The following is a 27,248-nucleotide window of genomic DNA, read 5'->3' on the forward strand; positions in this document are numbered from 1 at the left end:
GTATGAGGAGACCCCCGTATGATGACATTGCTAGCTCCGTGTATGATGAGACCCCCGTATGATGACATTTCTAGCTCCGTGTATGATGAGACCCCCATATGATGACATTGCCGGGTCCGTGTATGAGGAGACCCCCGTATGATGACATTGCCGGGTCCGTGTATGAGGAGACCCCCGTATGATGACATTGCCGGCTCCGTGTATGAGGAGACCCCCGTACACACAATAGGGAACAGTTATTCCTCAGGTGTAACAACTTTTACTAACATTCTAACACAAAGAGCGCAGTGAACTCCGATGCCGCCGGGTGTGAAGACTTCTGGGCTTCAATCCTCCTTATCACGCAGGCCTCTTCTCTTGGGGGATGGGCTGTCGTTTACCGGACATCCGCGCTTACCACAACTTGGAGCAACAAATTGTAAGGGGGCAATGGTGGCTCTGGCCTTCCCACCGGAGTGGAGAACCTAGAAAAGCAGAAGCGATCAGTCAGGTTCCAGCTCGCTCTGACCCACTGGCCCTGCTCCAGAATGACCATTTCATCCAGAAGATCGGACCGGCGCCAGATATTAGAACATCAGTCACTTACTGGACAGAAGCAGAAGATGCCAAAATATTATCAATGTTTCCCAATACTCAACTTACAATAGATATAAAGTCTACACACCCGATAAAAGGGATTATGTCATAGAAATAAAATCCCACCAGAAGAATAATTTCATTTTATTTTCCCCTTTAATGTTGCCCATAGCAACATAGGTTGAAAAAAAGACCCCTCGTCCATCATGCTTGACCTTTCTCCACCAATTATCAGTAAATAACCCACAATGTCCTGTACTGATGAAATCCTCCGGCCCTTGTATAAAGCTGTTATAGAGTCGGCCATTACAACTCTTGTGATCGGAGCTCCGCAGCCTGACTGCTCTAACTGTAAAGAAGCCTTTCCTGTTCAGCTGCCGGAATCTCTACAAATCCGTGGACAAAAACGGAAATCTTATTGGGTAGAAAAAGAGAAATAAAGCAGTAAAATGCCGTGTTACATAAATCTGCACACCCTTACACTAATACTTTGCTGCAGTCCCCTGTGTATTTCTGGCAGCGATCCAGGGGTCCATCGCTCAGTGCACCTAGACTTTGCGACCTTTGCCCGCTCCTCCACATCTGTCCGATCAGCTCACCACACATTGCCCCTTGGTTTAGGTCTCGGCCGCTCCAGGATATCCATCTTCTTCTGGAGACGCCGTTCTCTTGCCGATTTGGAGGTCACTTATGGTCATTGTCCCTGAAATTCCTCCTCACCTTCAGCTCTTTAGGTAGGAAGGTTCTGACGTAAAATTGTCTGCTATGTGTTCTGTCCATAACTCTCACCCCCTTGGCTAAAGCCTGGGCACTAGAGAACAATGCTGCCCCGACCATGACTCACTGTAGAGATGGGGGTTTTCTGCTGATGACCGATTTTAGTTTTGCATCTTCTGGATTTATGGCCACAAACGTTTCCCCTCAGTCTCATCAGACAGAACACAATTCCTGCTTGTGGTTGATGTGATGGAGGTTTTGGTAAAACACAGCCAGGCTTGCTGGTTTTTCTGGGTAAGAAAATACTTCCCATCATGCCTCTGACACCACAGACCAGACATATGAAGAATACGGGAGATTCTTGCCATATGCAGGATACCATCACGACTGGCCAGAAATTCCCGCGGCTCCTTTAATGTTGCTGTTGGAAACCTTCCTTTCTTTTTGTCATCAATTTATGATGAACGTCTTGCTCTCGGTAACGTCTCTGTTATGCCAAATCTAAGCCCATTCTTGATGACATCTTCAGTGTCCATCCTCTATCCAATGCCTTGAAAATGAATTTGTCCCTTCTCTTGACTGACAACTTTGAACAGTGAGATCCTTTGCTGTGTTGTCAGCTGTTTATGGACCAGAAAATGTCAGGAAAATGCACGTAGAGCAGCGTCAATTTCTCTGGGGTTAATCAGAATCGCTGTAAATGATGGCAGCCGAGCTCCGACTACTGTGTAACATCGGAGAATGTGACAGTCTGAGTAGAAGCACAACAACAGCCCTGATTATGAGGGTGCTCACATTTACGCTATGTGCACATGTTGCAGATAGTACGCGTTTTTTCATCACGAAATCGCAAACACAACACAACCCATTGAATTCAATGGGATTCTGCAATGCTGTGCTAAATGCTGCGTATATTTCCACAGTGGAATCGCATCACGGAAAAACGCGCAGCATGCTCATTCTTTGTGCGGAATTGCGGCGATTCCACACACTTAGGAAAACATTGATCTTACTTCCCGCATGGGCAGCGTCGGACTGGAGCACCTTGGGCCCACCAGAGAAAATCATTCTTGGGGACCACTATGTAGCTACATAGAAATAGATACAAGACCACCAATTGTGCGGTAAAAAGCGCTAATATCAGGGTGTAATATAAGGTAGTTCACGTCTTAATAATGTAGCAAGGGTTGGGGTAGCCCCCTCACAGAATATAATGTAGCCCCCTCATAAAATATAATGCAGTCCCCTCTCATAGAATATAATGCAGCACCCCACAAAATATAATGCAACCCTCTCAGGTATGACGCAGTCCCCATCATAGAATATAATGTAGCACCCCATAGGGTATAATGCAGCCCCCCCATATAGCATAATGACACCCACCACAGAATATAATGTAGTCCCGAGAGAATGCAGTTCCACCACAGAATATAATGCAGCCCCCCATAGAGTATACTGTAGCCCCCTCATATAGTATGATGTAGCCCCCATAATATTATGTAGTACCTTGAGTATAATGCAGTCCCCCCACAGAATATAATGTAGCCCCCCAGGGCCGTATTTAGAGTTTCTGCTGCCCTAGGCACTTTTAGTGCTGCCTCCCCCTTTGGTGAGTATGACACTATCGGCATAGACTTTGGCAAGAATCGCTGATGTGAAAGTCGCCTTTTGCAGCAGATCCTAGTTTTTCTGCATCTGCCGCGTAATGGATTACTTACGGCAACACTGCGTTCGGCCTCATTCATTACCTATGGGATTTGCGGCACTTGCCGTGATCTGGCAAATGCGGTACCATAACTCCCAACTTTTGAAGAAGGGAAGGAGGTATAACGTTTGCGGCTCGCGTAGTGCGCCGCGGCAAATTTTAGGCCACGCCTCTGACCAGACCCATTTCACAACTAGTCACACCCATATCCACGTCCCAACCGCAGCCGTTTAGCACTGCTGATCACACTGTTTGCTTATAATTATTGTATATAAAACAAAAATATGGCCACACAGTGCTCCATACTGTATAATGGCCACACATGATGCTCAATACTGTATAACGGCCACCACACATGATGCTCCATACTGTATAATGGCCACACATGATGCTCAATACTGTATAACGGCCACCACACATGATGCTCCATACTGTATAATGACCGCACATGATGCTCAATAATGTATAATGGCCACACATGATGCTCAATACTGTATAACGGCCACCACACATGATGCTGCATACTGTATAATGGCCACACACAGTTCTTCATACTGTATAATGGCCACACATGATGCTCCATAGTGTATAATCGCCACACATTGCTCCATACTGTATAATGATCCCACATAATGCTCAATACTGTATAATGGCCACAAATGATGCTCCATACTGTATAACGGCCACACATGATGCTCCATACTGTATTATGTCCATTGGCCACACATGATGCTCCATACTGTATAACGGCCACACATGATGCTGAATACTGTATAATGACCCCCCTCCTGTATGCATGGCTCATCTCCCTCCTATCCCATATACACAGCTCATATTACCCCCCCCCTGTATGCATGGCTTATATTCCCCCTGCATGGCTCATATTCCCCCCTGTATGGCTTATATTCCCCCCTGTATGGCTCATATTCCCCCCCCCCGTATGCATGGCTCATTTCCCCCTGTATGGCTTATATTCCCCCCTGTATGGCTTATATTCCCCCCTGTATGGCTCATATTCCCCCCTGTATGGCTCATATTCCCCCCGTATGCATGGCTTATATTCCCACCTGCATGGCTTATATTCCCCCTTGTATGGCTCATATTTCCCCCTGCATGGCGGCTTATCTCTCTGCACCAGCACCCGCTCCTGTTCGGCGCGCTGGCTTATGTCCTCCTTCATCCCCTCCGTCCCCCCTGTCCCTCATACTCACCTGTTCCACTGCACGGCCGTGCCGACATCCCTCGCGCTCTGTCCCGACTCCAGGCGGCGGCGCCGGCGCAGCAGCTTCTTCCTGCTTGAGCGGTCATGTGACACCGTTCATTAAGATCATGAATATGCGCATATTCATGATCTTAATGAGCGGTGTCACGTGACCGCTCGTTCAGGACGAGCTGCAGTGCAGACGCCGAGACCATCGCTGGAACAGGGTGAGTATTCAAGGCGGGCGGCGGGGGGGGGCCCTGGAGATGTGGGGGCCCTGCCAGTAGGTGTCAGTGCCAGGGCCCACCATGCGCAAAGTAAGCGGATCATGTGCGGATGGTACCTGGGTGTGGAGGAGAGGAGACATATCACTGTTAAAAAAAAAAATAATAATAATAATTAAAATAAAAAATAGTATGGGTGGGTGGATGACAAACTCATATTCAGTGGCCAGTGTCAGGCAGCTGCTACTAAAGGCAAATAAAATAATAATAATAATTAAAGGGACTCTGTCACCTGAATTTGGCGGGACTGGTTTTGGGTCATATGGGCGGAGTTTTTGGGTGTTTGATTCACCCTTTGCTTACCCACTGACTGCATGCTGGCTGCAATATTGGAATGAAGTTCATTCTCTGTCCTCCGTAGTACATGCCTGCGCAAAGCAATCTTGCCTTGTGCAGGCGTGTACTATGGAGGACAGAGAATGTCCTTCAATCCAATATTGCAGCCAGCATGCAGCCGGCGGGTAAGGAAAGGGTGAATCAAACACCCGAAAACTCCGCCCATATGACCCAAAACCAGTCCCGCCAAATTCAGATGACAGGTTCCCTTTAAAATAAAAAATAGTATGGGTGGGTGGATGACAAACTCAAATTCAGTGGCCAGTGTCAGGCAGCTGCTACTAAAGGCAAATAAAATAATGGGATGCAGTAAAAGAGGCATAGATGCTCATGAGGAGAACATAATTTTACCTCTATACAAGTCACTAGTGCGACCTGTTGTGAATTCTGCTTTTGGGTTCCCTCCAGTGGTTGTAGGTGGGAATGCAGTTGTCTCTGAGTCGCAGTCCTGGACAGGTGTATCTGCTGATTGCAGTTCTGACTGGGGTATTTAGGTTTGCAGAACTCATTAGTCCTTGCCAGTTGTCAATGTTTCTTGGGAAGTGTTGGATCACTTTCTGGCTTCTCCTGCTTAGCTGCCAGTTCAGCAAAGATAAGTGTCTGTTTCTTTTTCTGTGGCACACATGCAGTGTGCTTTCTTATGAACTGGTGATTCAGAACCACAATGGACCTAGTGGTTAAGAGCACACAAAGTGACCTGATAGTTACTAATAACATAGGACGAGCTCCGAGACGTGGGAACTCTGCTGACCGCAATCCCTAATCCTATCATACCACACTAGAGGTAGCCGTGGAGCGCTCCTGACCAGACCTAGGCGCCTCGGGCACAGCCTGAGAAACTAGCTAGCCCTGAAGATAGAAAAATGAGCCTACCTTGCCTCAGAGAAATTCCCCAAAGGAAAAGGCAGCCCCCCACATATAATGACTGTGAGTAAAGATGAAAATACAAACACAGAGATGAAATAGATTTTAGCAAAGTGAGGCCCGACTTACTGAATAGACCGAGGATAGGAAAGATAGCTTTGCGGTCAGCACAAAAACCTACAAACAACCACGCAGAGAGGCAAAAAGACCCTCCGCACCGACTAACGGTACGGAGGTGCTCCCTCTGCGTCTCAGAGCTTCCAGCAAGCAAGAAAAACCAATATAGCAAGCTGGACAGAAAAAATAGCAAACAAAAGTAACACCAGCAAAACTTAGCTTATGCAGGGCAGACAGGCCACAAGAACGATCCAGGAGAGAGCAAGACCAATACTGGAACATTGACTGGAGGCCAGGAACAAAGAACTAGGTGGAGTTAAATAGAGCAGCACCTAACGACTTAACTTCGTCACCTGAGGAAGGAAACTCAGAAGCCGCAGCCCCACTCACATCCACCAGAGGAAGCTCATAGACAGAACCAGCCGAAGTACCACTCATGACCACAGGAGGGAGCTTGACCACAGAATTCACAACAGTGCTTGTATTCTGTGCTATTCATTTGTTTTTCTCTTGTCCAGCTTAGACTTAGTCAGTGTTTTCTCAGTCTTGTTGGATTCTCTGTAGTTGCAGATATACGCTCCACATCTTTAGTTAGATTGTGGAGTTTTTGTATTTTCTGCTGTGGATATTTTTGGAAGGATTTTTAATACTGACCGCTTAGTACCCTGTCCTATTCTATCCTATTCAGCTAGTGTAGCCTCATTTGCTAAATCCTGTTTCCTGCCTGCGTGTGTCTTTTCCTCTACTACTCACAGTCATTATTTGTGGGGGGCTGCCTATTCTTTGGGGTTCTGCTCTGAGGCAAGATAGTATTCCTATTTCCATCTATAGGGGTATTTAGTCCTCCGGCTGTGTCGAGGTGTCTAGGTTTTGTTAGGCACACCCCACGGCTACTTCTAGTTGCGGTGTTAAGATCAGGGTTTGCGGTCAGTATAGTTACCACCTACTCCAGTGAAAGTTTTCATGCTGCTCCAAGGTCACCAGATCATAACAGCGACCACACTTAGAATACTGTGTACAGTTCTGGTCTCTGGTGTATAAGACATAGCTGTTGTGAATTCAGCTTTTGGGCTCCCTCCGGTGGTTGTAGAGGGTAATGCAGTTGTGCCTGGACTGCAGGATTGGACAGGTGTATCTACTAATTGCAAAACTGACTGGGGTATATAGCTTTTTCGAGACGGAAGCTTCAGTACCTTGTCAAATGGAAGGGTTATGGCCAGGAGGATAATTCTTGGGTTTCTGCCTCTGATGTCCATGCCGCTGATTTGGTTCGTACCTTTCATCGGGCTCAACCTGATCGGCCTGGGGCTCTGGTGAGGGTTCGGTGACCCCTCCTCAAGGGGGAAGGGTACTGTTGTGAATTCAGCTTTTGGGCTCCCTCCGGTGGTTGTAGAGGGTAATGCAGTTGTGCCTGGACTGCAGGATTGGACAGGTGTATCTACTAATTGCAAAACTGACTGGGGTATATAGCTTTGCAGGACTCTTTAGTCCCTGCCAGTTGTCCATTGTTTTTGGAGGATTAACATCCCTTCTGGTCTCTCCTGTTCACTGTGCTTTTCTTCAAAGATAAGTCCTGGCTTTGTTTTTGCTGTGCACCTGCTGTGGACCTTATAGTTCTTTGCATTTTCATGTTTTGTCTTGTTCAGCTTTGTCTGTGAAGTATTTTTTGCAGCCTTGCTGTGTCTCTGGAGATGCAGATATACCCTCCATGTCTTTAGTCAGATGTGGTGTTTTGTATTTTCTGTGGTGGATATTTTCTAGTGTTTTGGTACTGACCGCATAATACTCTGTTCTATTCTTTCTATTTAGCTAGTATGGCCTCCTATGCCAAATCCTGATTTCATGTCTGCGTGTGTTTTTTCTCTCTCCTCTCACAGTTAATATTTGTGGGGGGCTGTCTGTCCTTTGGGGATTTTCTCTGAGGCAAGATAGGTTTCCTGTTTCTGTCTTTAGGGGTAGTTAGTTTCTTAGGCTGTGTCGAGGGGTCTAGGGAGAGTTAGGTACCCCCCATGGCTACTTCTAGTTGCGCTGCTAAGTTCAGGGTTTGCGGTCAGTACAGGGGCCACCTTCTCCAGAGTACGTCTCATGCTGCTCCAAGGCCACATAGCTGAACTAGAGCGGGTGCAGAGAAGAGCGACCAAGGTTATTCTGGGGGGTCTGCAATACCAAGATAGGTTATTACACTTGGGGCTATTTAGTTTGGAAAAACGAAGACTAAGGGGTGATCTTATGTTAATGTATAAATATATGAGGGGACAGTACAAAGACTTTTCTGATGATCTTTTTAATCATAGACCTGAGACAGGGACAAGGGGGCATCCTCTACGTCTGGAGGAAAAAAGGTTTAGGCATAACAACAGACACGGATTCTTTACTGTAAGAGCAGTGAGACTATGGAACTCTCTGCCGTATGATGTTGTAATGAGTGATTCATTACTTAAATTTAAGAGGGGACTGGATACATTTCTGGAAAAGTATAATGTTACAGGGTATATACACTAGATTCCTTGATATGGCGTTGATCCAGGGAACTAGTCTGATTGCTGTATGTGGAGTCGGGAAGGAATTTTTTTCCCCAATGTGGAGCTTACTCTTTGCCACATGGGTTTTTTTTGCCTTCCTCTGGATGAACATGTTAGGGCATGTTAGGTTAGGCTATGGGTTGAACTAGATGGACTTATAGTCTTCCTTCAACCTTAATAACTATGTTACTATGTTATATATTCACCTTCCGGCGGCCCCCGTATCCAGCACAGGCCTTAGCGATGCTCCCGACAGCTCCCGTTCCCAGTGATGCTTTGCGACAATGACCTGTGATAACGTAGCGGTCTCGTGTGATGCTACGTCATCTGGGGACATTGTCGCGAGGCATCACTGGGAACGGGAGCTGCCGGGAACATCGCCAGGATCGGGAAGGCTGCGGGGGCCGCTGGAAGGTGGGAATATCACAATTTTTAAAAAATTATTTTTAACAATATATCTTTTTACTATTGAAGCTGCATAGGCAGCTGGCGCCTCATCTTTCTACAGCAGGACAAGAACCCCAAACATCCAAGGATGATCTTTAATGTAAAGAAGAACAAGGCATCTCGGAAGTTGTTACACACCGGTCCTGTGAATCCAGCGCTCCGCTTGCTTTCTCTTGGTCCGCTGCTCTCTGTTGTGCTCCACGACAGATTCTGTAAGTTGCCGGGCATGACTTGATGACTTAGTCTCCCTGAATTGAACCTTCGTTGCTGCAGTACACCTGTGGTTCATCTACTTCTGCTGGTGCGGCTTTAGACTTGCAATGCTTCCCTACAACTGGCATCCTGTTGCTGGTGTCTCCAGTTGTAAAGACCTTGCTCCCCATATGCTTTCCTGCCTGCTGCACTAACGTCCAGGGTCTGTATGTCCGCCCAGACCTGAGTCTTCATGGATCCACCTGATAAAGTGGGCCTTACAGAATCAGAACAGCTGCAATATCATGGACTTTGGATACGGATGCTTTGTCAGCACTGCCATCAGTCAATGGAAGCCTATCCAGGATCTCTCGGCCTGTATGGACACATTGCTCCCGAATTCAAGCTTCTCCACCAGCTCTGAGCACCTGCCATAGCCTAACATGCAGCTGGGACATTCTATTTGGGAAACCTCTCCGCATTTGCCCATTCCTGCACGTCCTGATTGCGATCCACCGGCCTGCAGGGGCTGTCAATGAATGCACTGATACTATGTTATGTTCCCAGCAATGATTTTCAGACTGGTCCGATGTGGCATCCATTTTTCTTTGATCTCTGAAGAAGTTTTGGTATGTGCTGTGGCATTTTAGGAGCAGGATGATTCTTTGATGCACTCTCAACCATCTTTGCAGTGCGTCTTCTGCGTTTGATGGACTGGGTCGTGTTTTCTCAGCTGCCAATTCCATACTGTGGCTCAGACAAGCGACTTCTTCTGGTTGACATTATGCCATGCAGTTCTGTACCATGTGTACTAAGGATGCTCTCCTGGCCATCTTCCATGCCGGCTTACCAGTCAGATAAACAATGAACTCACTGGTAGAGATTTGCCATCATCCCTTGAGGACTCCATTTCCTTTACCACTTGATTGGACTTGCATTTTAAAGAATGGTTTAGGGAAAAAACGTTTGATTACCGTGTGCCACATCATTGAGCGTCTTCAAAATAAAATCTCCCATAATGTTTGCCCTGTAAACCTCGGAGATTAGTCAGGAAGGACAGATTACACACTTAATAGTCCTCTGCCTGTACGCACACTGGCCGGTGACAGGATCACGCAGCGTTATGTGCAGACCCTATATTGTATATTATGAATGGACTGTATACACACTGGCCGGTGACCGGATCATGCAGCGTTATGTGCAGACCCGATCTCGCATACTATGATTGGACCGTATACACACTGGCCGGTAACCGGATCATGCAGCGTTATGTGCAGACCCTATATTGTATATTATGAATGGACTGTATACACACTGGCCGGTGACCGGATCATGCAGCGTTATGTGCCGAACCTATATTGTATATTATGAATGGACTAAATACACACTGGCCGGCGACCGGATCATGCAGCGTTATGTGCAGCCCCAATCTCGCATACTATGATTGGACCGTATACACACTGGCCGGTGACCGGATCATGCAGCATTATGTGCAGACCCGATCTCGCATATTATGAATGGACCGTATACACACTGGCCGGTGACCGGATCATGCAGCATTATATGCAGACCCAATCTCGCATATTTTGATTGGACAGTATACACACTGCCCGGTGACCGGATCATGCATCATTATGTGCAGACCCGATCTCGCATATAATGATTGGACCGTATACACACTGGCCGGTGACCGGATCATGCAGCATTGGTGCAGACCCGATCTCGCAAATTATGATTGGACCGTATACACACTGGCTGGTGACCAGATCATGCAGCGTTATGTGCAGACCAGATCTCACATATGATTGGACAGTATACACACTGGCCGGATCATGCAGCGTTATGTGCAGACCCTATATTGTATATTATGAATGGACAGTATACACACTGGCCGGATCATGCAGCGTTATGTGTGGTGAATTCTGCTCTTGGGCTCCCTCTGGTGGTTATGAGTGGTAGTGCTGCGGTAGTTGGATCGCAGCATTTATCAGGTGTATCTATTTTTTGCAATTTGGGCTGGGCTATATAGCCTTGCTTGATCCTTTAGTCAGTGCCAGTTGTCCATTGTTTTTGGAGGATTCACATCCCTTCTGGTCTCTCCTGTTTGCTGTGCTTTTCTTCAAAGATAAGTCCTGGCTTTGTTTTTGCTGTCCACCTGCTGTGGACCTTATAGTTCTGTGCATTTTCATGTTTTTGTCTTGTCCAGCTTAGTCTGTGAAGGATTTTTTGCAGCCTAGCTTTTTCTCTGGAGATGCAGATATACCCTCTATGTCTTTTGTCAGATGTGGTGATTTGTATTTTCTGTGGTGGATATTTTCTAGTGTTTTAATACTGACCGCATAGTACTCTGTTCTATTCTTTCTTTTTAGCTAGTATAGCCTCCTATGCTAAATCCTGATTTCATGTCTGCGTATGTTATTTTCCTCTCCTCTCACAGTCAATATTTGTGGGGGGCTGTCTATCCTTTGGGGGTTTTCTCTGAGGCAAGATAGGTTTCCTGTTTCTGTCTTTAGGGGTAGTTAGTTCTTAGGCTGTGTCGAGGGGTCTAGGGAGTGTTAGGTACCCCCCACGGCTACTTCTAGTTGCGCTGCTAAGTTCAGGGTTTGCGGTCAGTACAGGTTCCACCTTCTCCAGAGTACGTCTCATGCTGCTCCAAGGCCACCAGATCATAACAGTACAACTGGCCAACAATGAGTTAATTGCATCTCAGAAGAAGGGAGGAAAGATTTTGAGCCATTTTTTTTTCCTTAGCCTGTTTGGTCTGTTCCTCCCTCTTAATCTCTGGGTGGCTGCGGAACCTAGTAATAACATGAGTGTTCAGGAGTTAGTTTCTCGTGTGGATCAGCATGCTGCTATGGTACAGGGTATTTCAGATTATATTGTTGAGACTCCTGCCTTAGAACCTAGGATTCCCACTCCTGATTTATTCTTTGGTGACAGATCCAAATTTTTGAGTTTCAAAAATAACTGTAAACTGTTTTTTGCATGGAGACCCCGGTCTTCTGGTGATCCCATTCAGCAGGTTAAAATCATCATATCCCTGCTGTGTGGTGACCCACAGGATTGGGCATTTTCCCTGGAAACTGGAAATCCTGCTTTGCTTAATGTTGATTCTTTCTTTCAGGCATTGGGGTTGTTGTATGATGAGCCTAATTCTGTGGATCAAGCTGAGAAAATCTTGCTGGACCTGTGTCAAGGTCAAGAAGCGGCAGAATCGTATTGCCAGAAATTTAGAAAATGGTCTGTACTGACTAAATGGACTGAGGATACCTTGGCGGCAATTTTCAGAAAGGGTCTTTCTGAATCCGTTAAAGATGTTATGGTGGGGTTCCCCACGCCTGCTGGTCTGAGTGATTCTATGTCTGTTGCCATTCAGATTGATGGGCGCTTGCGCGAACGCAGAGTTGTGCACACTGTGGCGTTATCCTCTGAGCGGAGCCCTGAGCCTATGCAGTGTGATAGGATTTTGTCTAAAGCTGAACGTCAAAGATTCAGGCGTCAGAATAGGTTGTGTTTTTACTGCGGCAATTCTGCTCATATTATTTCTGATTGCCCTAAGCGTACAAAGAGAATCGCTAGTTCTGTTACCATCAGTACTGTACAACCTAAATTTCTGTTATCTGTGACCTTGATCTACTCATTATCATCATTTTCTGTTATGGCATTTGTGAATTCAGGCGCCGCTCTGAACTTAATGGACTTAGAATTTGCCAGACGTTGTGGTTTCCCCTTGCAGCCTTTGCAGAACCCTATTCCTTTAAGGGGCATTGATGCTACACCGTTGGCTAAAAATAAACCTCAGTTTTGGACACAGCTGACCAAGCGCATGGCGCCAGCCCATCAGGAAGATTGTCGTTTTCTGGTGTTGCATAATTTGCATGATGATATTGTGCTGGGTTTTCCATGGTTACAGCTACATAATCCGGTGTTAGATTGGAAATCTATGTCTGTGACTAGTTGGGGTTGTCAGGGGGTTCATGGTCACGTTCCTTTGATGTCAATTTCCTCTTCCCCCTCTTCTGAAATTCCTGAGTTTTTGTCAGATTTCCAGGATGTATTCAATGAGCCCAAATCCAGTTCCCTTCCACCACATAGGGACTGTGATTGTGCTATTGACTTGATTCCAGGTTGTAAGTTCCCTAAGGGCCGACTTTTCAACCTGTCTGTGCCAGAACATGCCGCCATGTGGAGCTATATTAAAGAGTCTTTGGAGAAGGGGCATATTCGGCCATCTTCTTCACCATTGGGAGCAGGTTTTTTTTTTGTTGCCAAGGATGGCTCCTTGAGACCCTGTATTGATTATCGACTCTTGAATAAGATCATGGTCAAATTTCAATACCCTTTGCTTACTGATTTGTTTCCTAGGATTAAGGGGGCTAGCTGGTTTACTAAGATTGACCTTCGAGGGGCATATAATCTTATTCGTATTAAGCAGGGTGGCGAATGGAAAACTGCATTTAATATGCCCGAAGGCCATTTTGAATACCTTGTGATGCCATTCGGACTCTCTAATGCTCCATCTGTGTTCCAATCCTTCATGCATGATAACTTTCGGAGTTATCTTGATAAATTCATGGTTGTTTATTTGGATGATATTTTGATTTTTTCCGATGATTTGGAGTCTCATGTGAAACAGGTCAGGATGGTATTTCAGATCCTCCGTAATAATGCTTTATTTGTGAAGGGGTCAAAGTGCCTCTTTGGAGTGCAGAAGGTTTCTTTTTTGGGATTCATTTTTTGTCCCGCATCTATAGAAATGGATCCGGTTAAGGTTCAGGCCATTCCTGATTGGATTCAGCCCACATCTGTGAAGAGCCTTCAGAAATTCTTGGGCTTTGCTAATTTTTATCGTCGTTTCATTGCCAACTTCTCCAGTGTGGTTAAACCTCTGACCGATTTGACGAAGGCGCTGATGTGACGAATTGGTCCTCCGCGGCTGTTTCTGCCTTTCAGGAGCTTAAACGCCGATTTACTTCTGCCCCTGTGTTGCGTCAGCCGGATGTTTCTCTTCCTTTTCAGGTTGAGGTTGACGCGTCTGAGATTGGGGCAGGGGCCGTTTTGTCTCAGAGGAATTCTGATGGTTCCTTGATGAAACCGTGTGCCTTCTTTTCTCGGAAGTTTTCGCCTGCGGAACGCAATTATGATGTCGGCAATCGGGAGTTGTTGGCTATGAAGTGGGCATTTGAGTGGCGACATTGGCTTGAGGGGGCCAAGCACCGTATTCATAAGAATCTGATTTACCTAGAGTCTGCCAAACGGCTGAATCCTAGACAGGCTCGATGGTCCCTGTTTTTCTCCCGTTTTGATCTTGTGGTCTCGTACATTCCTGGTACTAAGAATGTTAAGGCGGATGCCCTCTCTAGGAGTTTTTTTCCTGATTCCCCTGGGGTTCTTGAGCCGGTCGGCATTCTGAAGGAAGGGGTGATTCTTTCTGCCATCTCCCCTGATTTACGACGGGTTCTTTAGGAGTTTCAGGCTGATAAACCTGACCGCTGTCCAGTGGGGAAACTGTTTGTTCCTGATAGATGGACTAGTAAAGTGATTTCTGAGGTTCATTGTTCTGTGTTGGCTGGCCATCCTGGGATTTTTGGTACCAGAGATTTGGTTGCTAGATCCTTTTGGTGGCCTTCTTTGTCGCGGGATGTGCGTTCTTTTGTGCAGTTTTGTAGGATTTGTGCGCGGGCTAAGCCTTGCTGTTCCCGCGCTAGTGGGTTGCTTTTGCCTTTGCCGGTCCCTGAGAGACCTTGGGACGCATATTTCTATGGATTTTATTTCAGATCTTCAGGTTTCCCAGAGGATGTCAGTTATCTGGGTGGCTTGTGACCGGTTTTCTAAGATGGTTCATTTGGTACCTTTGCCTAAATTGCCTTCCTCTTCTGATTTGGTTCCGTTGTTTTTTCAGCATGTGGTTCGTTTGCATGGCATTCCGGAGAATATTGTGTCCGATAGAGGTTCCCAGTTTGTTTCTAGGTTTTGGCGGGCCTTTTGTGCTAGGCTGGGCATTGATTTGTCTTTTTCTTCCGCATTTCATCCTCAGACAAATGGCCAGACTGAGCGAACTAATCAGACTTTGGAAACTTATTTGAGATGCTTTGTGTCTCCTGATCAGGATGATTGGGTGGCTTTCTTGCCATTGGCCGAGTTTGCCCTTAATAATCGGGCTAGTTCTGCTACCTTGGTTTCGCCTTTTTTTTGTAATTTTGGTTTTCATCCTCGTTTTTCTTTAGGGCAGTTTGAGCCTTCTGATTGTCCTGGTGTGGATTCTGTGGTTGACAGGCTGCAGCAGATTTGGGCTCATGTGGTGGACAATTTGGTGTTGTCTCAGGAGGAGGCTCAACGTTTTGCTAACCGTCGTCGGTGTGTTGGTTCCCGGCTTTGGGTTGGGGATTTGGTCTGGTTGTCTTCCCGTCATGTTCCTATGAAGGTTTCTTCCCCTAAGTTCAAGCCTCGGTTTATTGGTCCTTATAGGATTTCTGAGATTATCAATCCAGTGTCTTTTCGTTTGGCTTCCAGCCTCTTTTTCCATTCATAATGTCTTCCATAGATCTTTGTTGCGGAAGTATGTGGTGCCCGTTGTTCCCTCTGTTGAACTTCCGGCCCCGGTGTTGATTGATGGGGAGTTGGAGTATGTGGTTGAGAAGATTTTGGATTCTCGTTTTTCGAGGTGGAGGCTTCAGTATCTGGTCAAATGGAAGGGTTATGGCCAGGAGGATAATTCTTGGGTTGTTGCCTCCGATGTTCATGCTGACGATTTGGTTCGTGCCTTTCATTTGGCTCGTCCTGATCGGCCTGGGGGCTCTTGTGAGGGTTCGGTGACCCCTCCTCAAGGGGGGGGGGGTACTGTTGTGTATTCTGCTCTTGGGCTACCTCCGGTGGTTATGAGTGGTAGTGCTGCAGTAGTTGGATCGCAGCATTTATCAGGTGTATCTATTTTTTGCAATTTGGGCTGGGCTATATAGCCTTGCTTGATCCTTTACTCAGTGCCAGTTGTCCATTGTTTTTGGAGGATTCACATCCCTTCTGGTCTCTCCTGTTTGCTGTGCTTTTCTTCAAAGATAAGTCCTAGCTTTGTTTTTGCTGTCCACCTGCTGTGGACCTTATAGTTCTGTGCATTTTCATGTTTTTGTCTTGTCCAGCTTAGTCTGTGAAGGATTTTTTGCAGCCTAGCTTTTTCTCTGGAGATGCAGATATACCCTCCATGTCTTTAGTCAGATGTGGTGATTTGTATTTTCTGTGGTGGATATTTTCTAGTGTTTTCATACTGACCATATAGTACTCTGTTCTATTCTTTCTTTTTAGCTAGTATGGCCTCCTATGCTAAATCCTGATTTCATGTCTGCGTATATTATTTCCCTCTCCTCTCACAGTCAATATTTGTGGGGGGCTGTCTATCCTTTGGGGATTTTCTCTGAGGCAAGATAGGTTTCCTGTTTCTGTCTTTAGGGGTAGTTAGTTCTTAGGCTGTGTCGAGGGGTCTAGGGAGTGTTAGGTACCCCCCACGGCTACTTCTAGTTGCGCTGCTAAGTTCAGGGTTTGCGGTCAGTACAGGTTCCACCTTCTCCAGAGTACGTCTCATGCTGCTCCAAGGCCACCAGATCATAACGGTTATGTGCAGACCCTATATTGTATATTATGAATGGACCGTATACACACTGGCCAGTGACCAGATCATGCAGCGTTATGTGCAGACCCTATATTGTATATTATGAATGGACTGTATACACACTGACTGGTGACCAGATCATGCAGCGTTATGTGCAGACCCGATCTCACATATGATTGGACAGTATACACACTGGCCGGATCATGCACCGTTATGTGCAGACCCTATATTGTATATTATGAATGGGCAGTATACACACTGGCCGGTGACCAGATCATGCAGCGTTATGTGCAGACCCTATATTGTATATTATGAATGGACTGTATACACACTGGCCGGATCATGCACCGTTATGTGCAGACTCTATCTCGCATATTATGATTGGACCGTATACACACTGGCCGGTGACCGGATCATGCAGCGTTATGTCCAGACCCTATATTGTATATTATGAATGGACAGTATACACACTGGCCGGTGACCGGATCATGCAGCATTATGTGCAGACAAGATCTCGCATAATATGAATGGACTGTATACACACTGGCTGGTGACCAGATCATGCAGCGTTATGTGCAGACCCGATTTCACATATGATTGGACAGTATACACACTGGCCGGATCATGCAGCGTTATGTGCAGACCCTATCTCGCATATTATGATTGGACCGTATACACACTGGCTGGTGACCAGATCATGCAGCGTTATGTGCAGACCCGATCTCACATATGATTGGACAGTATACACACTGGCCGGATCATGCAGCGTTATGTGCAGACCCTATCTCGCATATTATGATTGGACCGTATACACACAGGCCGGTGACCGGATCATGGAGCGTTAGGAGCAGACCCGATCTTAAATATTATGGTTGGACTGTACAATACAAGCATATTTTACCATCCACCTTTCGTGTCCCCTCTATTTCCTCGTAGATCGTAGCTTGGGGCAGCAGGACTCTAACTCCTCTTAGTGTCTGAGTAATGTTTATTCTGTAATGCCCTTATCGTCTGTACAAGACTAAGATTCAATCATTTTACTGGCGGACTGTTCATTATGGTGAAAAGGATCATTACCACACGAACTGTTCCAAACTGAAGACCAAATGGAGAGAATCTAAAACGCCAGACGAAGAGGAACGATTGCCCTAGGATTATCTCTTTGACCCACTCAAAATATTCATGCCCATGTCTGGTTCCTTCAGTTCCTCCTTGTTCCCAGGACAAGTTTTTATTGATTCTGGAGCAGCAGATAAAAATTATGGACTTCTCTATGACAAATGGCTGAAAACTCCTTTGGTTTCTTTGCAGACACCCCTAAAGCTAACCTTCCTGAATAGCTCAACAATTCCAGGTGGTCCTGCCCAACTCACCAATTCAGGACAGAGGAGGCAAGTCTTCAGATGGGTGCACTAGAAGTTGAGAACATTTATTTTTTTATTAAAATTTTGCCACTTTCTGATGCACCAGTGCTTCTGGGACTTACATGGCTACATGCTCCGGTCATTTACTGGATGTCCGATCAGATCACCCCATGGGGACCATCTTGTTTTCATAAATGCCTCAAAGCTCCACCTCAACTACCTCCTCAGAAACTGTTCTGCCTTTACTGCATCCAGTCTTCCTGCCTCTTATCAGGACTTTGCAGATGCCTTCTCCAATCAAAGAGTCGAAAAGAATGGCAGAGCTGATGCCCGATTTAGATCCTCTGACAGAGGCCTGAGGATATCCAGGCTTCTAAGTTTGTTTTTCAATTCTCTGCCTAAAATCACTGTCACGATAATGCAAAAACCATAGCTGAGGGATTTTTGCACATCTGACCATGGTCCTGAAAGCACATGGCAGCTGTAAACCCCCTCCCTCCCCCCCCCCCCAATACAACAAACCAGCCCTATGGCAGACACTGGGTAACTTGAAGCTAGTGTGTGAGCAGGGTGTGTCTTTAAACTGCAGGTGACCAATCCTGCAAAGGCACCTGTTGTCCCTCCCTTCCCAGTCAGGAATTTCTTTTGTCTCCAGGGTCTATGAACATAAATATCTCTGACCTCAGTGAATATCTTTAACCAGCCCTTTAGTGATGTCCCGATGCTGCAGTTTATAAGTCTCTACTCTTCACCCAGCCTTCAGTCTTGCCTGAGGAGCTGTACTATGCACTGGGACATCTGGGCTCTGCCTGCCAGCATGGTTTCGCCTGCAATGATCTGAGAACATGTGAGTTTTATCTTTCTTCCTTATTCCATGTTATTTTATATTTTTATAAACACTGCCTGTTCTTTTACGGAGTAAAATATCTAAAATACTAGTTTCGTTCTCCTGCTCTAAAATGTACCCCAAGTCTCTGGAAGGGAATTACACTATTGTATTGGGTTAGCTTCGGACCCGCTAATCGAAGCTGGTGGCAGCATACCATGTTCTGGGTATTTGGGGAGTCGAAGCGACGGCAGCGTTGATAATTATTGTTCCTGCCTGAGTGGGAGTAGTTATATCACCTCGCTGCAGCGTGCCCAATAGCCAGTACATAGCAGGCAGCCTTTCTGGCGACTAATTACTCTAGGTGCAGTACCTAATCTGACCTGAGGGTAAGGGGGGCGCCAGAGAGCTGCAAGTTTTCAAGTGGAACTGTAAAGCGGGATATACATAAATCCCTGCAGTTCGTGGTATATTGTAGGAGCAGTGGGATAACTAAAATAAGCCTCGGCGGTAAACTAAGAGGTCAATAGCCTTGTGTGTGCTTTCATCACAATGTAGCAGTGGAGGGATAACTAAGATAAGCCCCCTGCACATGTGATAGCCGTCTGTTGGCCTAAAGTCACCCCGATCCGTGAAGTAGGGGTGACAGTCACTGTGTGCATCGTGACAGTCACGTTCACACGATCAGTATTTTACATCAGTATTAGTAATTCAAAACCAGGAGTGGGTGATAGTGGTGACAGGTTTCAATTATACTTTTCCGTTGATTGTTCCTCTCTTGGTTTTGGTCACAAATACCGATGTAAAATACTGATCAAATACTGAACGTGCGAATGTGTCCTACAGGTCATTCCTTAGTCTCCAAGGTACTCCGCTGCGAAGCCTTATCGATGGCCCATTCCGCTCAGCTCTCTGGTCACATAGGAGTTAAACGAACTGCTGAACCACTTGCTATAGATGTGACCTGGCCTCGTGTCCCCACCCGCTTGTTGCGGCTGTCAACTGGCCGCGGGTCCCCGCTGACTTGCTCTGAGTGTGACCTTGCCACATGTCCCCGCCCACTCGCTGCAGGTGTGACCTGGCCGCGTGTCCCTTTTTGCTCGCTGCGGGTGGGACCTGGCCGCGTGTTCCTTCCTGATTGCCATGGGTGTGTCCTGTTCGCGTGTCCCTGTCGGTGTGACCTTGCCGCGTGTCCCTGCTCGCTGCTGTTGTGACCTGGCCACGCGTCCCTGTCAGCTCTTTGCGGGTCTGACCTGGTTGCGTGTGTCTGCCCGCTCGCTGCATGTGTGACCTGGCCATGTGTCTGCCCCCTCACTGCGGGTGTGACCAGGCCGAATGTCCCTGTCCGCTCGCTGCGGGTGTGACCTGTCCGCGTGTCCCTGTCCACTCGCTGCCGGTGTGATCCGGTCGCGAGTCCCCATCAACTCGCTGTGGGTGCGTGTCCCCGCCTGCATGCTGCCAATTTGACCTGGCTGCGTGTCCCTGCCCACTCGCTGCGTGTGTGACCTGGTCGGTGTCCCTGCACGCTCGCTGTAGGTGTGACCTGGCCGAATGCCCCTGTCCGCTCGCTGCAGGTTTGACTTGGCTGCGCATCCCTGCTCGCTAGCTGCCGGTGTGACCTAGTCACATGTCCTTGCCTTTTCGCTGCGGGTGTGACCTTGCCATGTGTCCTTGCCCGCTGCGGGTGTGACCCGACCATGTGTCCTTGCCCGCTGCCGGTGTGGCCTGACCTCATGTCCCTGTCCGGGGGTGAACTGGACGTATGTCGCCGTCCGTTGCGGGGGTGAACTGGCCACGTGTCGCTGCCAGCTGCTGGGTTAACTGGCCTCGCGTTGCTGTCCGCTGCGGGGGTGAACTGGCTGCGTGTCGCTGTGCGCTGCGGGGGGTGAACTGGCCGCGTGTCAGTGTCCACCACAGAGAGGAACTGGCCGCATGTCGCTGTCTGCTGCAGGGGGGGGGGTGTGAACTGGCCGCATGTCACTGTCAGCCGTGAACTGGCTGCATGTCATTTGCGGAGGTGAACTGGCTGCTCTTCGTTGACCGCTGCAGGGGTGAACAGGCCACATGTTGCTGTCTGCTGCCGAGGAAAGGGGGGGGTGAGGGGGTGAACTGGCCGCATGTCACTGTCAGCCATGAACTGGCTGCATGTCATTGTGGAGGTGAACTGGCTGCTCTTCGTTGTCCGCTACAGGAGTGAACTGACAGCGTGTTGCTGTTCCCTGCGGGGATAAGCTGGCCGCATGTCGCTGTCTGCTGTGGGAGTGAACTGGCTGCTCTTCGCTGTCCGCAGCAGGGGAGAACTGGCCGCGTGTCGCAGTGGGGGTGAACTGGCCGCTTGTTGCTGCGGGGGTGAACTGGCTGCTCTTCGCTGTCCGCTACAGGAGTAAACTGGCCGCTTGTCGCTGTGGGGGTGAACTGGCTGCTATTCGCTGTCCGCTGCAGGGGTGAACTGGCCGCTGTCCGCTGCAGGGGTGAACTGGCCGCTTGTCGCTGTGGGAGTGAACTGGCTGCTCTTCGCTGTCCGCTGCAGGGGTGAACTGGCCGCTGTCCGCTGCGGGGGTGAACTGGCTGCTCTTCGCTGTCCGCTGCAGGGGTGAACTGGCCGCTTGTCGTAGTGGGGGTGAACTGACCGCTTGTTGCTGCGGGGGTGAACTGGCTGCTCTTCGCTGTCCGCTACAGGAGTAAATGTTGTGAATTCTGTGGCCAAGCTCCCTCCTGTGGATGAGAGTGGTACTGCGGCTTCTGAGTTTCCTTCTTCAGGTGTAGAGGTTAAGTCGTTAGGTGCTGCTCTATTTAACTCCACCTGGTGCTTTGATCCTGGCCTCCAGTCAATGTTCTAGTATTGGTCTTGCTTCCTCCTGGATCGTTCCTGTGGCCTGTCTATCCTGCATAAGCTAAGTTTTGCTTGTGTTATTTTTGTTTGCTATTTTTTCTGTCCAGCTTGCTATATTGGTTTTTCTTGCTTGCTGGAAGCTCTGAGACGCAGAGGGAGCACTTCCGTACCGTTAGTCGGTGCGGAGGGTCTTTTTGCCCCTCTGCGTGGTTGTTTGTAGGTTTTTGTGTTGACCGCAAAGCTATCTTTCCTATCCTCGGTCTATTCAGTAAGTCGAGCCTCACTTTGCTAAATCTATTTCATCTCTGTGTTTGTATTTCATCTTTACTCACAGTCATTATATGTGGGGGGCTGCCTTTTCCTTTGGGGAATTTCTCTGAGGCAAGGTAGGCTTATTTTTCTATCTTTAGGGCTAGTTAGTTTCTCAGGCTGTGCCGAGTTGCATAGGGAGCGTTAGGCGCAATCCACGGCTACCTCTAGTGTGGTGTGATAGGATTAGGGATTGCGGTCAGCAGAGTTTCCACGTCTCAGAGCTCGTCCTATGTTTTTGGTAAATGTCAGGTCACTTTGTGTGCTCTGAACTTCAATGTCCATTGTGGTTCTGAATTACCTGTTCATAACAGTACTGGAGGCCCAAAGTACTAATGCTTCTCAATAGAGGGGAAAAGAGAAGTTCTGAGACCATTTTTTTTTCTTTGCACTGTGTTCTGTCTTTCTTTTCCCCTTTACATCAGGGTGGTTCAGAACACAGGTGTGGACATGGACATTCAAGGTCTGTTCTCTTTGATGGATAATCTCGCTATAAATGTACAGAATATTCAAGATTTAGTGGTTCAGAATCCTATGTTAGAACCTAAAATTCCTATTCCTGAGTTATTTTCTGGAGATAGAGCTAAGTTTTTGAATTTTAAAAATAATTGTAAACTATTTCTGGCTTTGAAACCCCGCTCCTCTGGTGACCCAGTTCAACAAGTTAAGATAATTATTTCTTTATTACGTGGCGACCCTCAAGACTGGGCATTTTCCCTTGCGCCAGGAGATCCTGCATTATGTAATATTGATGCGTTTTTCCTGGCGCTCGGATTGCTGTACGACGAACCAAATTCAGTGGATCAGGCAGAGAAAAATTTGCTGGCTCTGTGTCAGGGTCAGGATGAGATAGAAATTTATTGTCAGAAGTTTAGAAAGTGGTCCGTGCTCACTCAATGGAATGAATGTGCGCTGGCAGCTATTTTCAGAAAGGGTCTCTCTGAAGCCCTTAAGGATGTCATGGTGGGATTTCCTATGCCTGCTGGTCTGAATGAGTCTATGTCATTGGCCATTCAGATCGGTCGACGCTTGCGCGAGCGTAAATCTGTGCACCATTTGGCGGTATTATCTGAGCATGAACCTGAGCCTATGCAGTGCGATAGGACTTTGACCAGAGCTGAAAGGCAGGAACACAGACGTCAGAATGGGCTGTGTTTCTACTGTGGTGATTCCACTCATGCTATCTCAGATTGTCCTAAGCGCACTAAGCGGTTCGCTAGGTCTGACACCATTGGTACGGTACAGTCGAAATTTCTTTTGTCCGTTACTTTGATCTGCTCTTTGTCTTCCTATTCTGTCATGGCATTTGTGGATTCAGGCGCTGCCCTGAATTTGATGGACTTGGAGTATGCTAGGCGCTGTGGGTTTGTCTTGGAGCCCTTGCAGTTTCTTATTCCATTGAGAGGAATTGATGCTACGCCTTTGGCCAAGAATAAGCCTCAGTATTGGACCCAGCTGACCATGTGCATGGCTCCTGCGCACCAGGAGGATATTCGCTTTCTGGTGTTGCATAATCTGCATGATGTGGTCGTGTTGGGGTTGCCATGGCTACAAGTCCATAACCCAGTATTAGATTGGAAATCAATGTCTGTGTCCAGCTGGGGTTGTCAGGGGGTACATGGTGATGTTCCATTTCTGTCTATCTCATCATCCACCCCTTCTGAGGTCCCAGAGTTCTTGTCTGATTACCGGGATGTATTCGATGAGCCCAAGTCCAATGCCCTACCTCCGCATAGGGATTGTGATTGTGCTATCGATTTGATTCCTGGTAGTAAGTTTCCTAAGGGTCGACTGTTTAATTTATCTGTACCTGAGCACGCCGCTATGCGGAGTTACATGAAGGAGTCCTTGGAGAAGGGTCATATTCGCCCGTCGTCGTCGCCATTGGGAGCGGGTTTCTTTTTTGTGGCCAAGAAGGATGGTTCGCTGAGACCTTGTATTGATTACCGCCTTCTAAATAAAATTACGGTCAAATTTCAGTACCCCTTGCCGCTGCTGTCTGATTTGTTTGCTCGGATTAAGGGGGCGAGTTGGTTCACCAAGATAGATCTTCGTGGTGCGTATAATCTTGTGCGTATTAAACGGGGCGATGAATGGAAAACAGCATTTAATACGCCCGAAGGCCATTTTGAGTACCTGGTTATGCAATTCGGACTTTCTAATGCTCCATCAGTGTTTCAGTCCTTTATGCATGACATCTTCCAAGAGTACCTGGATAAATTCCTGATTGTATACTTGGATGATATTTTGGTCTTCTCAGATGATTGGGAGTCTCATGTGAAGCAGGTCAGAATGGTGTTCCAGGTCCTGCGTGCTAATTCTTTGTTTGTGAAGGGGTCAAAGTGTCTCTTTGGTGCTCAGAAGATTTTATTTTTGGGGTTCATTTTTTCTCCTTCTACTATCGAGATGGACCCTGTTAAAGTTCAGGCCATTTATGATTGGACTCAGCCAACATATCTGAAGAGTCTGCAGAAGTTCCTGGGCTTTGCTAATTTTTATCGTCGCTTCATCGCTAATTTTTCTAGCATTGCTAAACCGTTGACTGATTTAACCAAGAAGGGTGCTGATGTGGTCAATTGGTCTTCTGCTGCTGTGGAAGCTTTTCAGGAGTTGAAGCGTCGTTCTTCTTCTGCCCCTGTGTTGTGCCAACCAGATGTTTCGCTTCCGTTCCAGGTCGAGGTTGATGCTTCCGAAATTGGAGCAGGGGCTGTTTTGTCGCAGAGAAGTTCTGATTGCTCGGTGATGAAGCCATGCGCCTTCTTTTCCAGGAAATTTTCGCCTGCTGAGCGAAATTATGATGTTGGCAATCGAGAGTTGCTAGCCATGAAGTGGGCATTCGAGGAGTGGCGTCATTGGCTTGAAGGAGCTAAGCATCGCGTGGTGGTCTTGACTGATCACAAAAACTTGACTTATCTCGAGTCTGCCAAACGGTTGAATCCTAGACAGGCTCGTTGGTCGCTGTTTTTCTCCCGTTTTGACTTTGTGGTTTCGTACCTTCCGGGCTCTAAGAATGTGAAGGCGGATGCCCTGTCTAGGAGTTTTGTGCCCGATTCTCCGGGTTTGCCTGAGCCGGCGGGTATTCTCAAAGAGGGGGTAATTTTGTCTGCCATCTCCCCTGATTTGCGGCGGGTGCTGCAAAAATTTCAGGCTAATAGACCTGACCGTTGCCCAGCGGAGAAACTGTTTGTCCCTGATAAATGGACGAGTAGAGTTATCTCTGAGGTTCATTGTTCGGTGTTGGCTGGTCATCCTGGAATCTTTGGTACCAGAGATTTGGTGGCTAGATCCTTTTGGTGGCCATCTCTGTCGCGGGATGTGCGTTCTTTTGTGCAGTCCTGTGGGATTTGTGCTCGGGCTAAGCCCTGCTGTTCTCGTGCCAGTGGGTTGCTTTTGCCCTTGCCGGTCCCAAAGAGGCCTTGGACACATATCTCTATGGATTTTATTTCGGATCTCCCCGTCTCTCAAAGAATGTCGGTCATTTGGGTGGTTTGTGATCGCTTCTCTAAGATGGTCCATTTGGTGCCCTTGTCTAAATTGCCTTCCTCCTCTGATTTGGTGCCGTTGTTTTTCCAGCACGTGGTTCGTTTACATGGCATTCAAGAGAACATCGTTTCTGACAGAGGTTCCCAGTTTGTTTCGAGGTTTTGGCGATCATTTTGTGCTAGGATGGGCATTGATTTGTCTTTTTCCTCGGCTTTCCATCCTCAGACAAATGGCCAGACTGAACGAACCAATCAGACCTTGGAAACATATCTGAGATGTTTTGTTTCTGCTGATCAGGATGATTGGGTGTCCTTTTTGCCTTTGGCTGAGTTCGCCCTTAATAATCGGGCCAGCTCGGCTACTTTGGTTTCGCCGTTTTTCTGCAATTCTGGGTTCCACCCTCGTTTCTCTTCAGGGCAGGTTGAGTCTTCGGACTGTCCTGGTGTGGATACTGTGGTGGATAGGTTGCAGCAGATTTGGACTCATGTAGTGGACAATCTGACTTTGTCCCAGGAGAAGGCTCAACGTTTTGCTAACCGCAGGCGCTGTGTGGGTCCCCGACTTCGTGTTGGGGATTTGGTTTGGTTGTCATCTCGTTATATTCCTATGAAGGTTTCCTCTCCTAAATTTAAGCCTCGTTTCATTGGTCCATATAGGATTTCTGAGGTTCTTAATCCTGTGTCTTTTCGTTTGACTCTTCCAGCTTCTTTTTCCATCCATAACGTGTTCCATGGGTCGTTGTTGCGGAGATACGTGGCACCTATGGTTCCATCTATTGATCCTCCTGCTCCGGTTTTGGTTGAAGGGGAATTGGAGTATATAGTGGAGAAGATTTTGGATTCTCGTGTTTCGAGACGGAAACTCCAGTATCTGGTTAAGTGGAAAGGTTATGGTCAGGAAGATAATTCCTGGGTCTTTGCCTCTGATGTCCATGCTGCCGATCTGGTTCGTGCCTTTCATGTGGCTCATCCTGGTCGGCCTGGGGGCTCTGGTGAGGGTTCGGTGACCTCAAGGGGGGGGGGGGGGTACTGTTGTGAATTCTGTGGCCAAGCTCCCCCCTGTGGATGAGAGTGGTACTGCGGCTTCTGAGTTTCCTTCTTCAAGTGTAGAGGTTAAGTCGTTAGGTGCTGCTCTATTTAACTCCACCTGGTGCTTTGATCCTGGCCTCCAGTCAATGTTCTAGTATTGGTCTTGCTTCCTCCTGGATCGTTCCTGTGGCCTGTCTATCCTGCATAAGCTAAGTTTTGCTTGTGTTATTTTTGTTTGCTATTTTTTCTGTCCAGCTTGCTATATTGGTTTTTCTTGCTTGCTGGAAGCTCTGAGACGCAGAGGGAGCACCTCCGTACCGTTAGTCGGTGCGGAGGGTCTTTTTGCCCCTCTGCGTGGTTGTTTGTAGGTTTTTGTGTTGACCGCAAAGCTATCTTTCCTATCCTCGGTCTATTTAGTAAGTCGGGCCTCACTTTGCTAAATCTATTTCATCTCTGTGTTTGTATTTCATCTTTACTCACAGTCATTATATGTGGGGGGCTGCCTTTTCCTTTGGGGAATTTCTCTGAGGCAAGGTAGGCTTATTTTTCTATCTTTAGGGCTAGTTAGTTTCTCAGGCTGTGCCGAGTTGCATAGGGAGCGTTAGGCGCAATCCACGGCTACCTCTAGTGTGGTGTGATAGGATTAGGGATTGCGGTCAGCAGAGTTTCCACGTCTCAGAGCTCGTCCTATGTTTTTGGTAAATGTCAGGTCACTTTGTGTGCTCTGAACTTCAATGTCCATTGTGGTTCTGAATTACCTGTTCATAACAAGTAAACTGGCCGCTTGTCGCTGTCGGGGTGAACTGGCTGCTCTTCGCTGTTCGCTGCAAGGGTGAACTGT

General features: G+C 47.4%; 1 protein-coding gene across 1 annotated transcript in view; it reads right to left on the reverse strand.

Moving 5' to 3' along the window:
• Positions 1–250: 250 nt before the first annotated feature.
• The window catches only part of M1AP (meiosis 1 associated protein), a 155,648-nt gene continuing 128,650 nt past the window's right edge, over positions 251–27,248 (reverse strand). The window contains exon 10 of the mRNA XM_069744687.1: positions 251–464. Within this exon, the coding sequence (XP_069600788.1) occupies positions 327–464 (138 nt within the window). The 3' untranslated portion in view covers positions 251–326. The remainder of the gene's footprint in view (positions 465–27,248) is intronic.

This window comes from Ranitomeya imitator, chromosome 1 (assembly GCF_032444005.1).
Source record: "Ranitomeya imitator isolate aRanImi1 chromosome 1, aRanImi1.pri, whole genome shotgun sequence".
Lineage (NCBI taxonomy): Eukaryota > Metazoa > Chordata > Amphibia > Anura > Dendrobatidae > Ranitomeya > Ranitomeya imitator.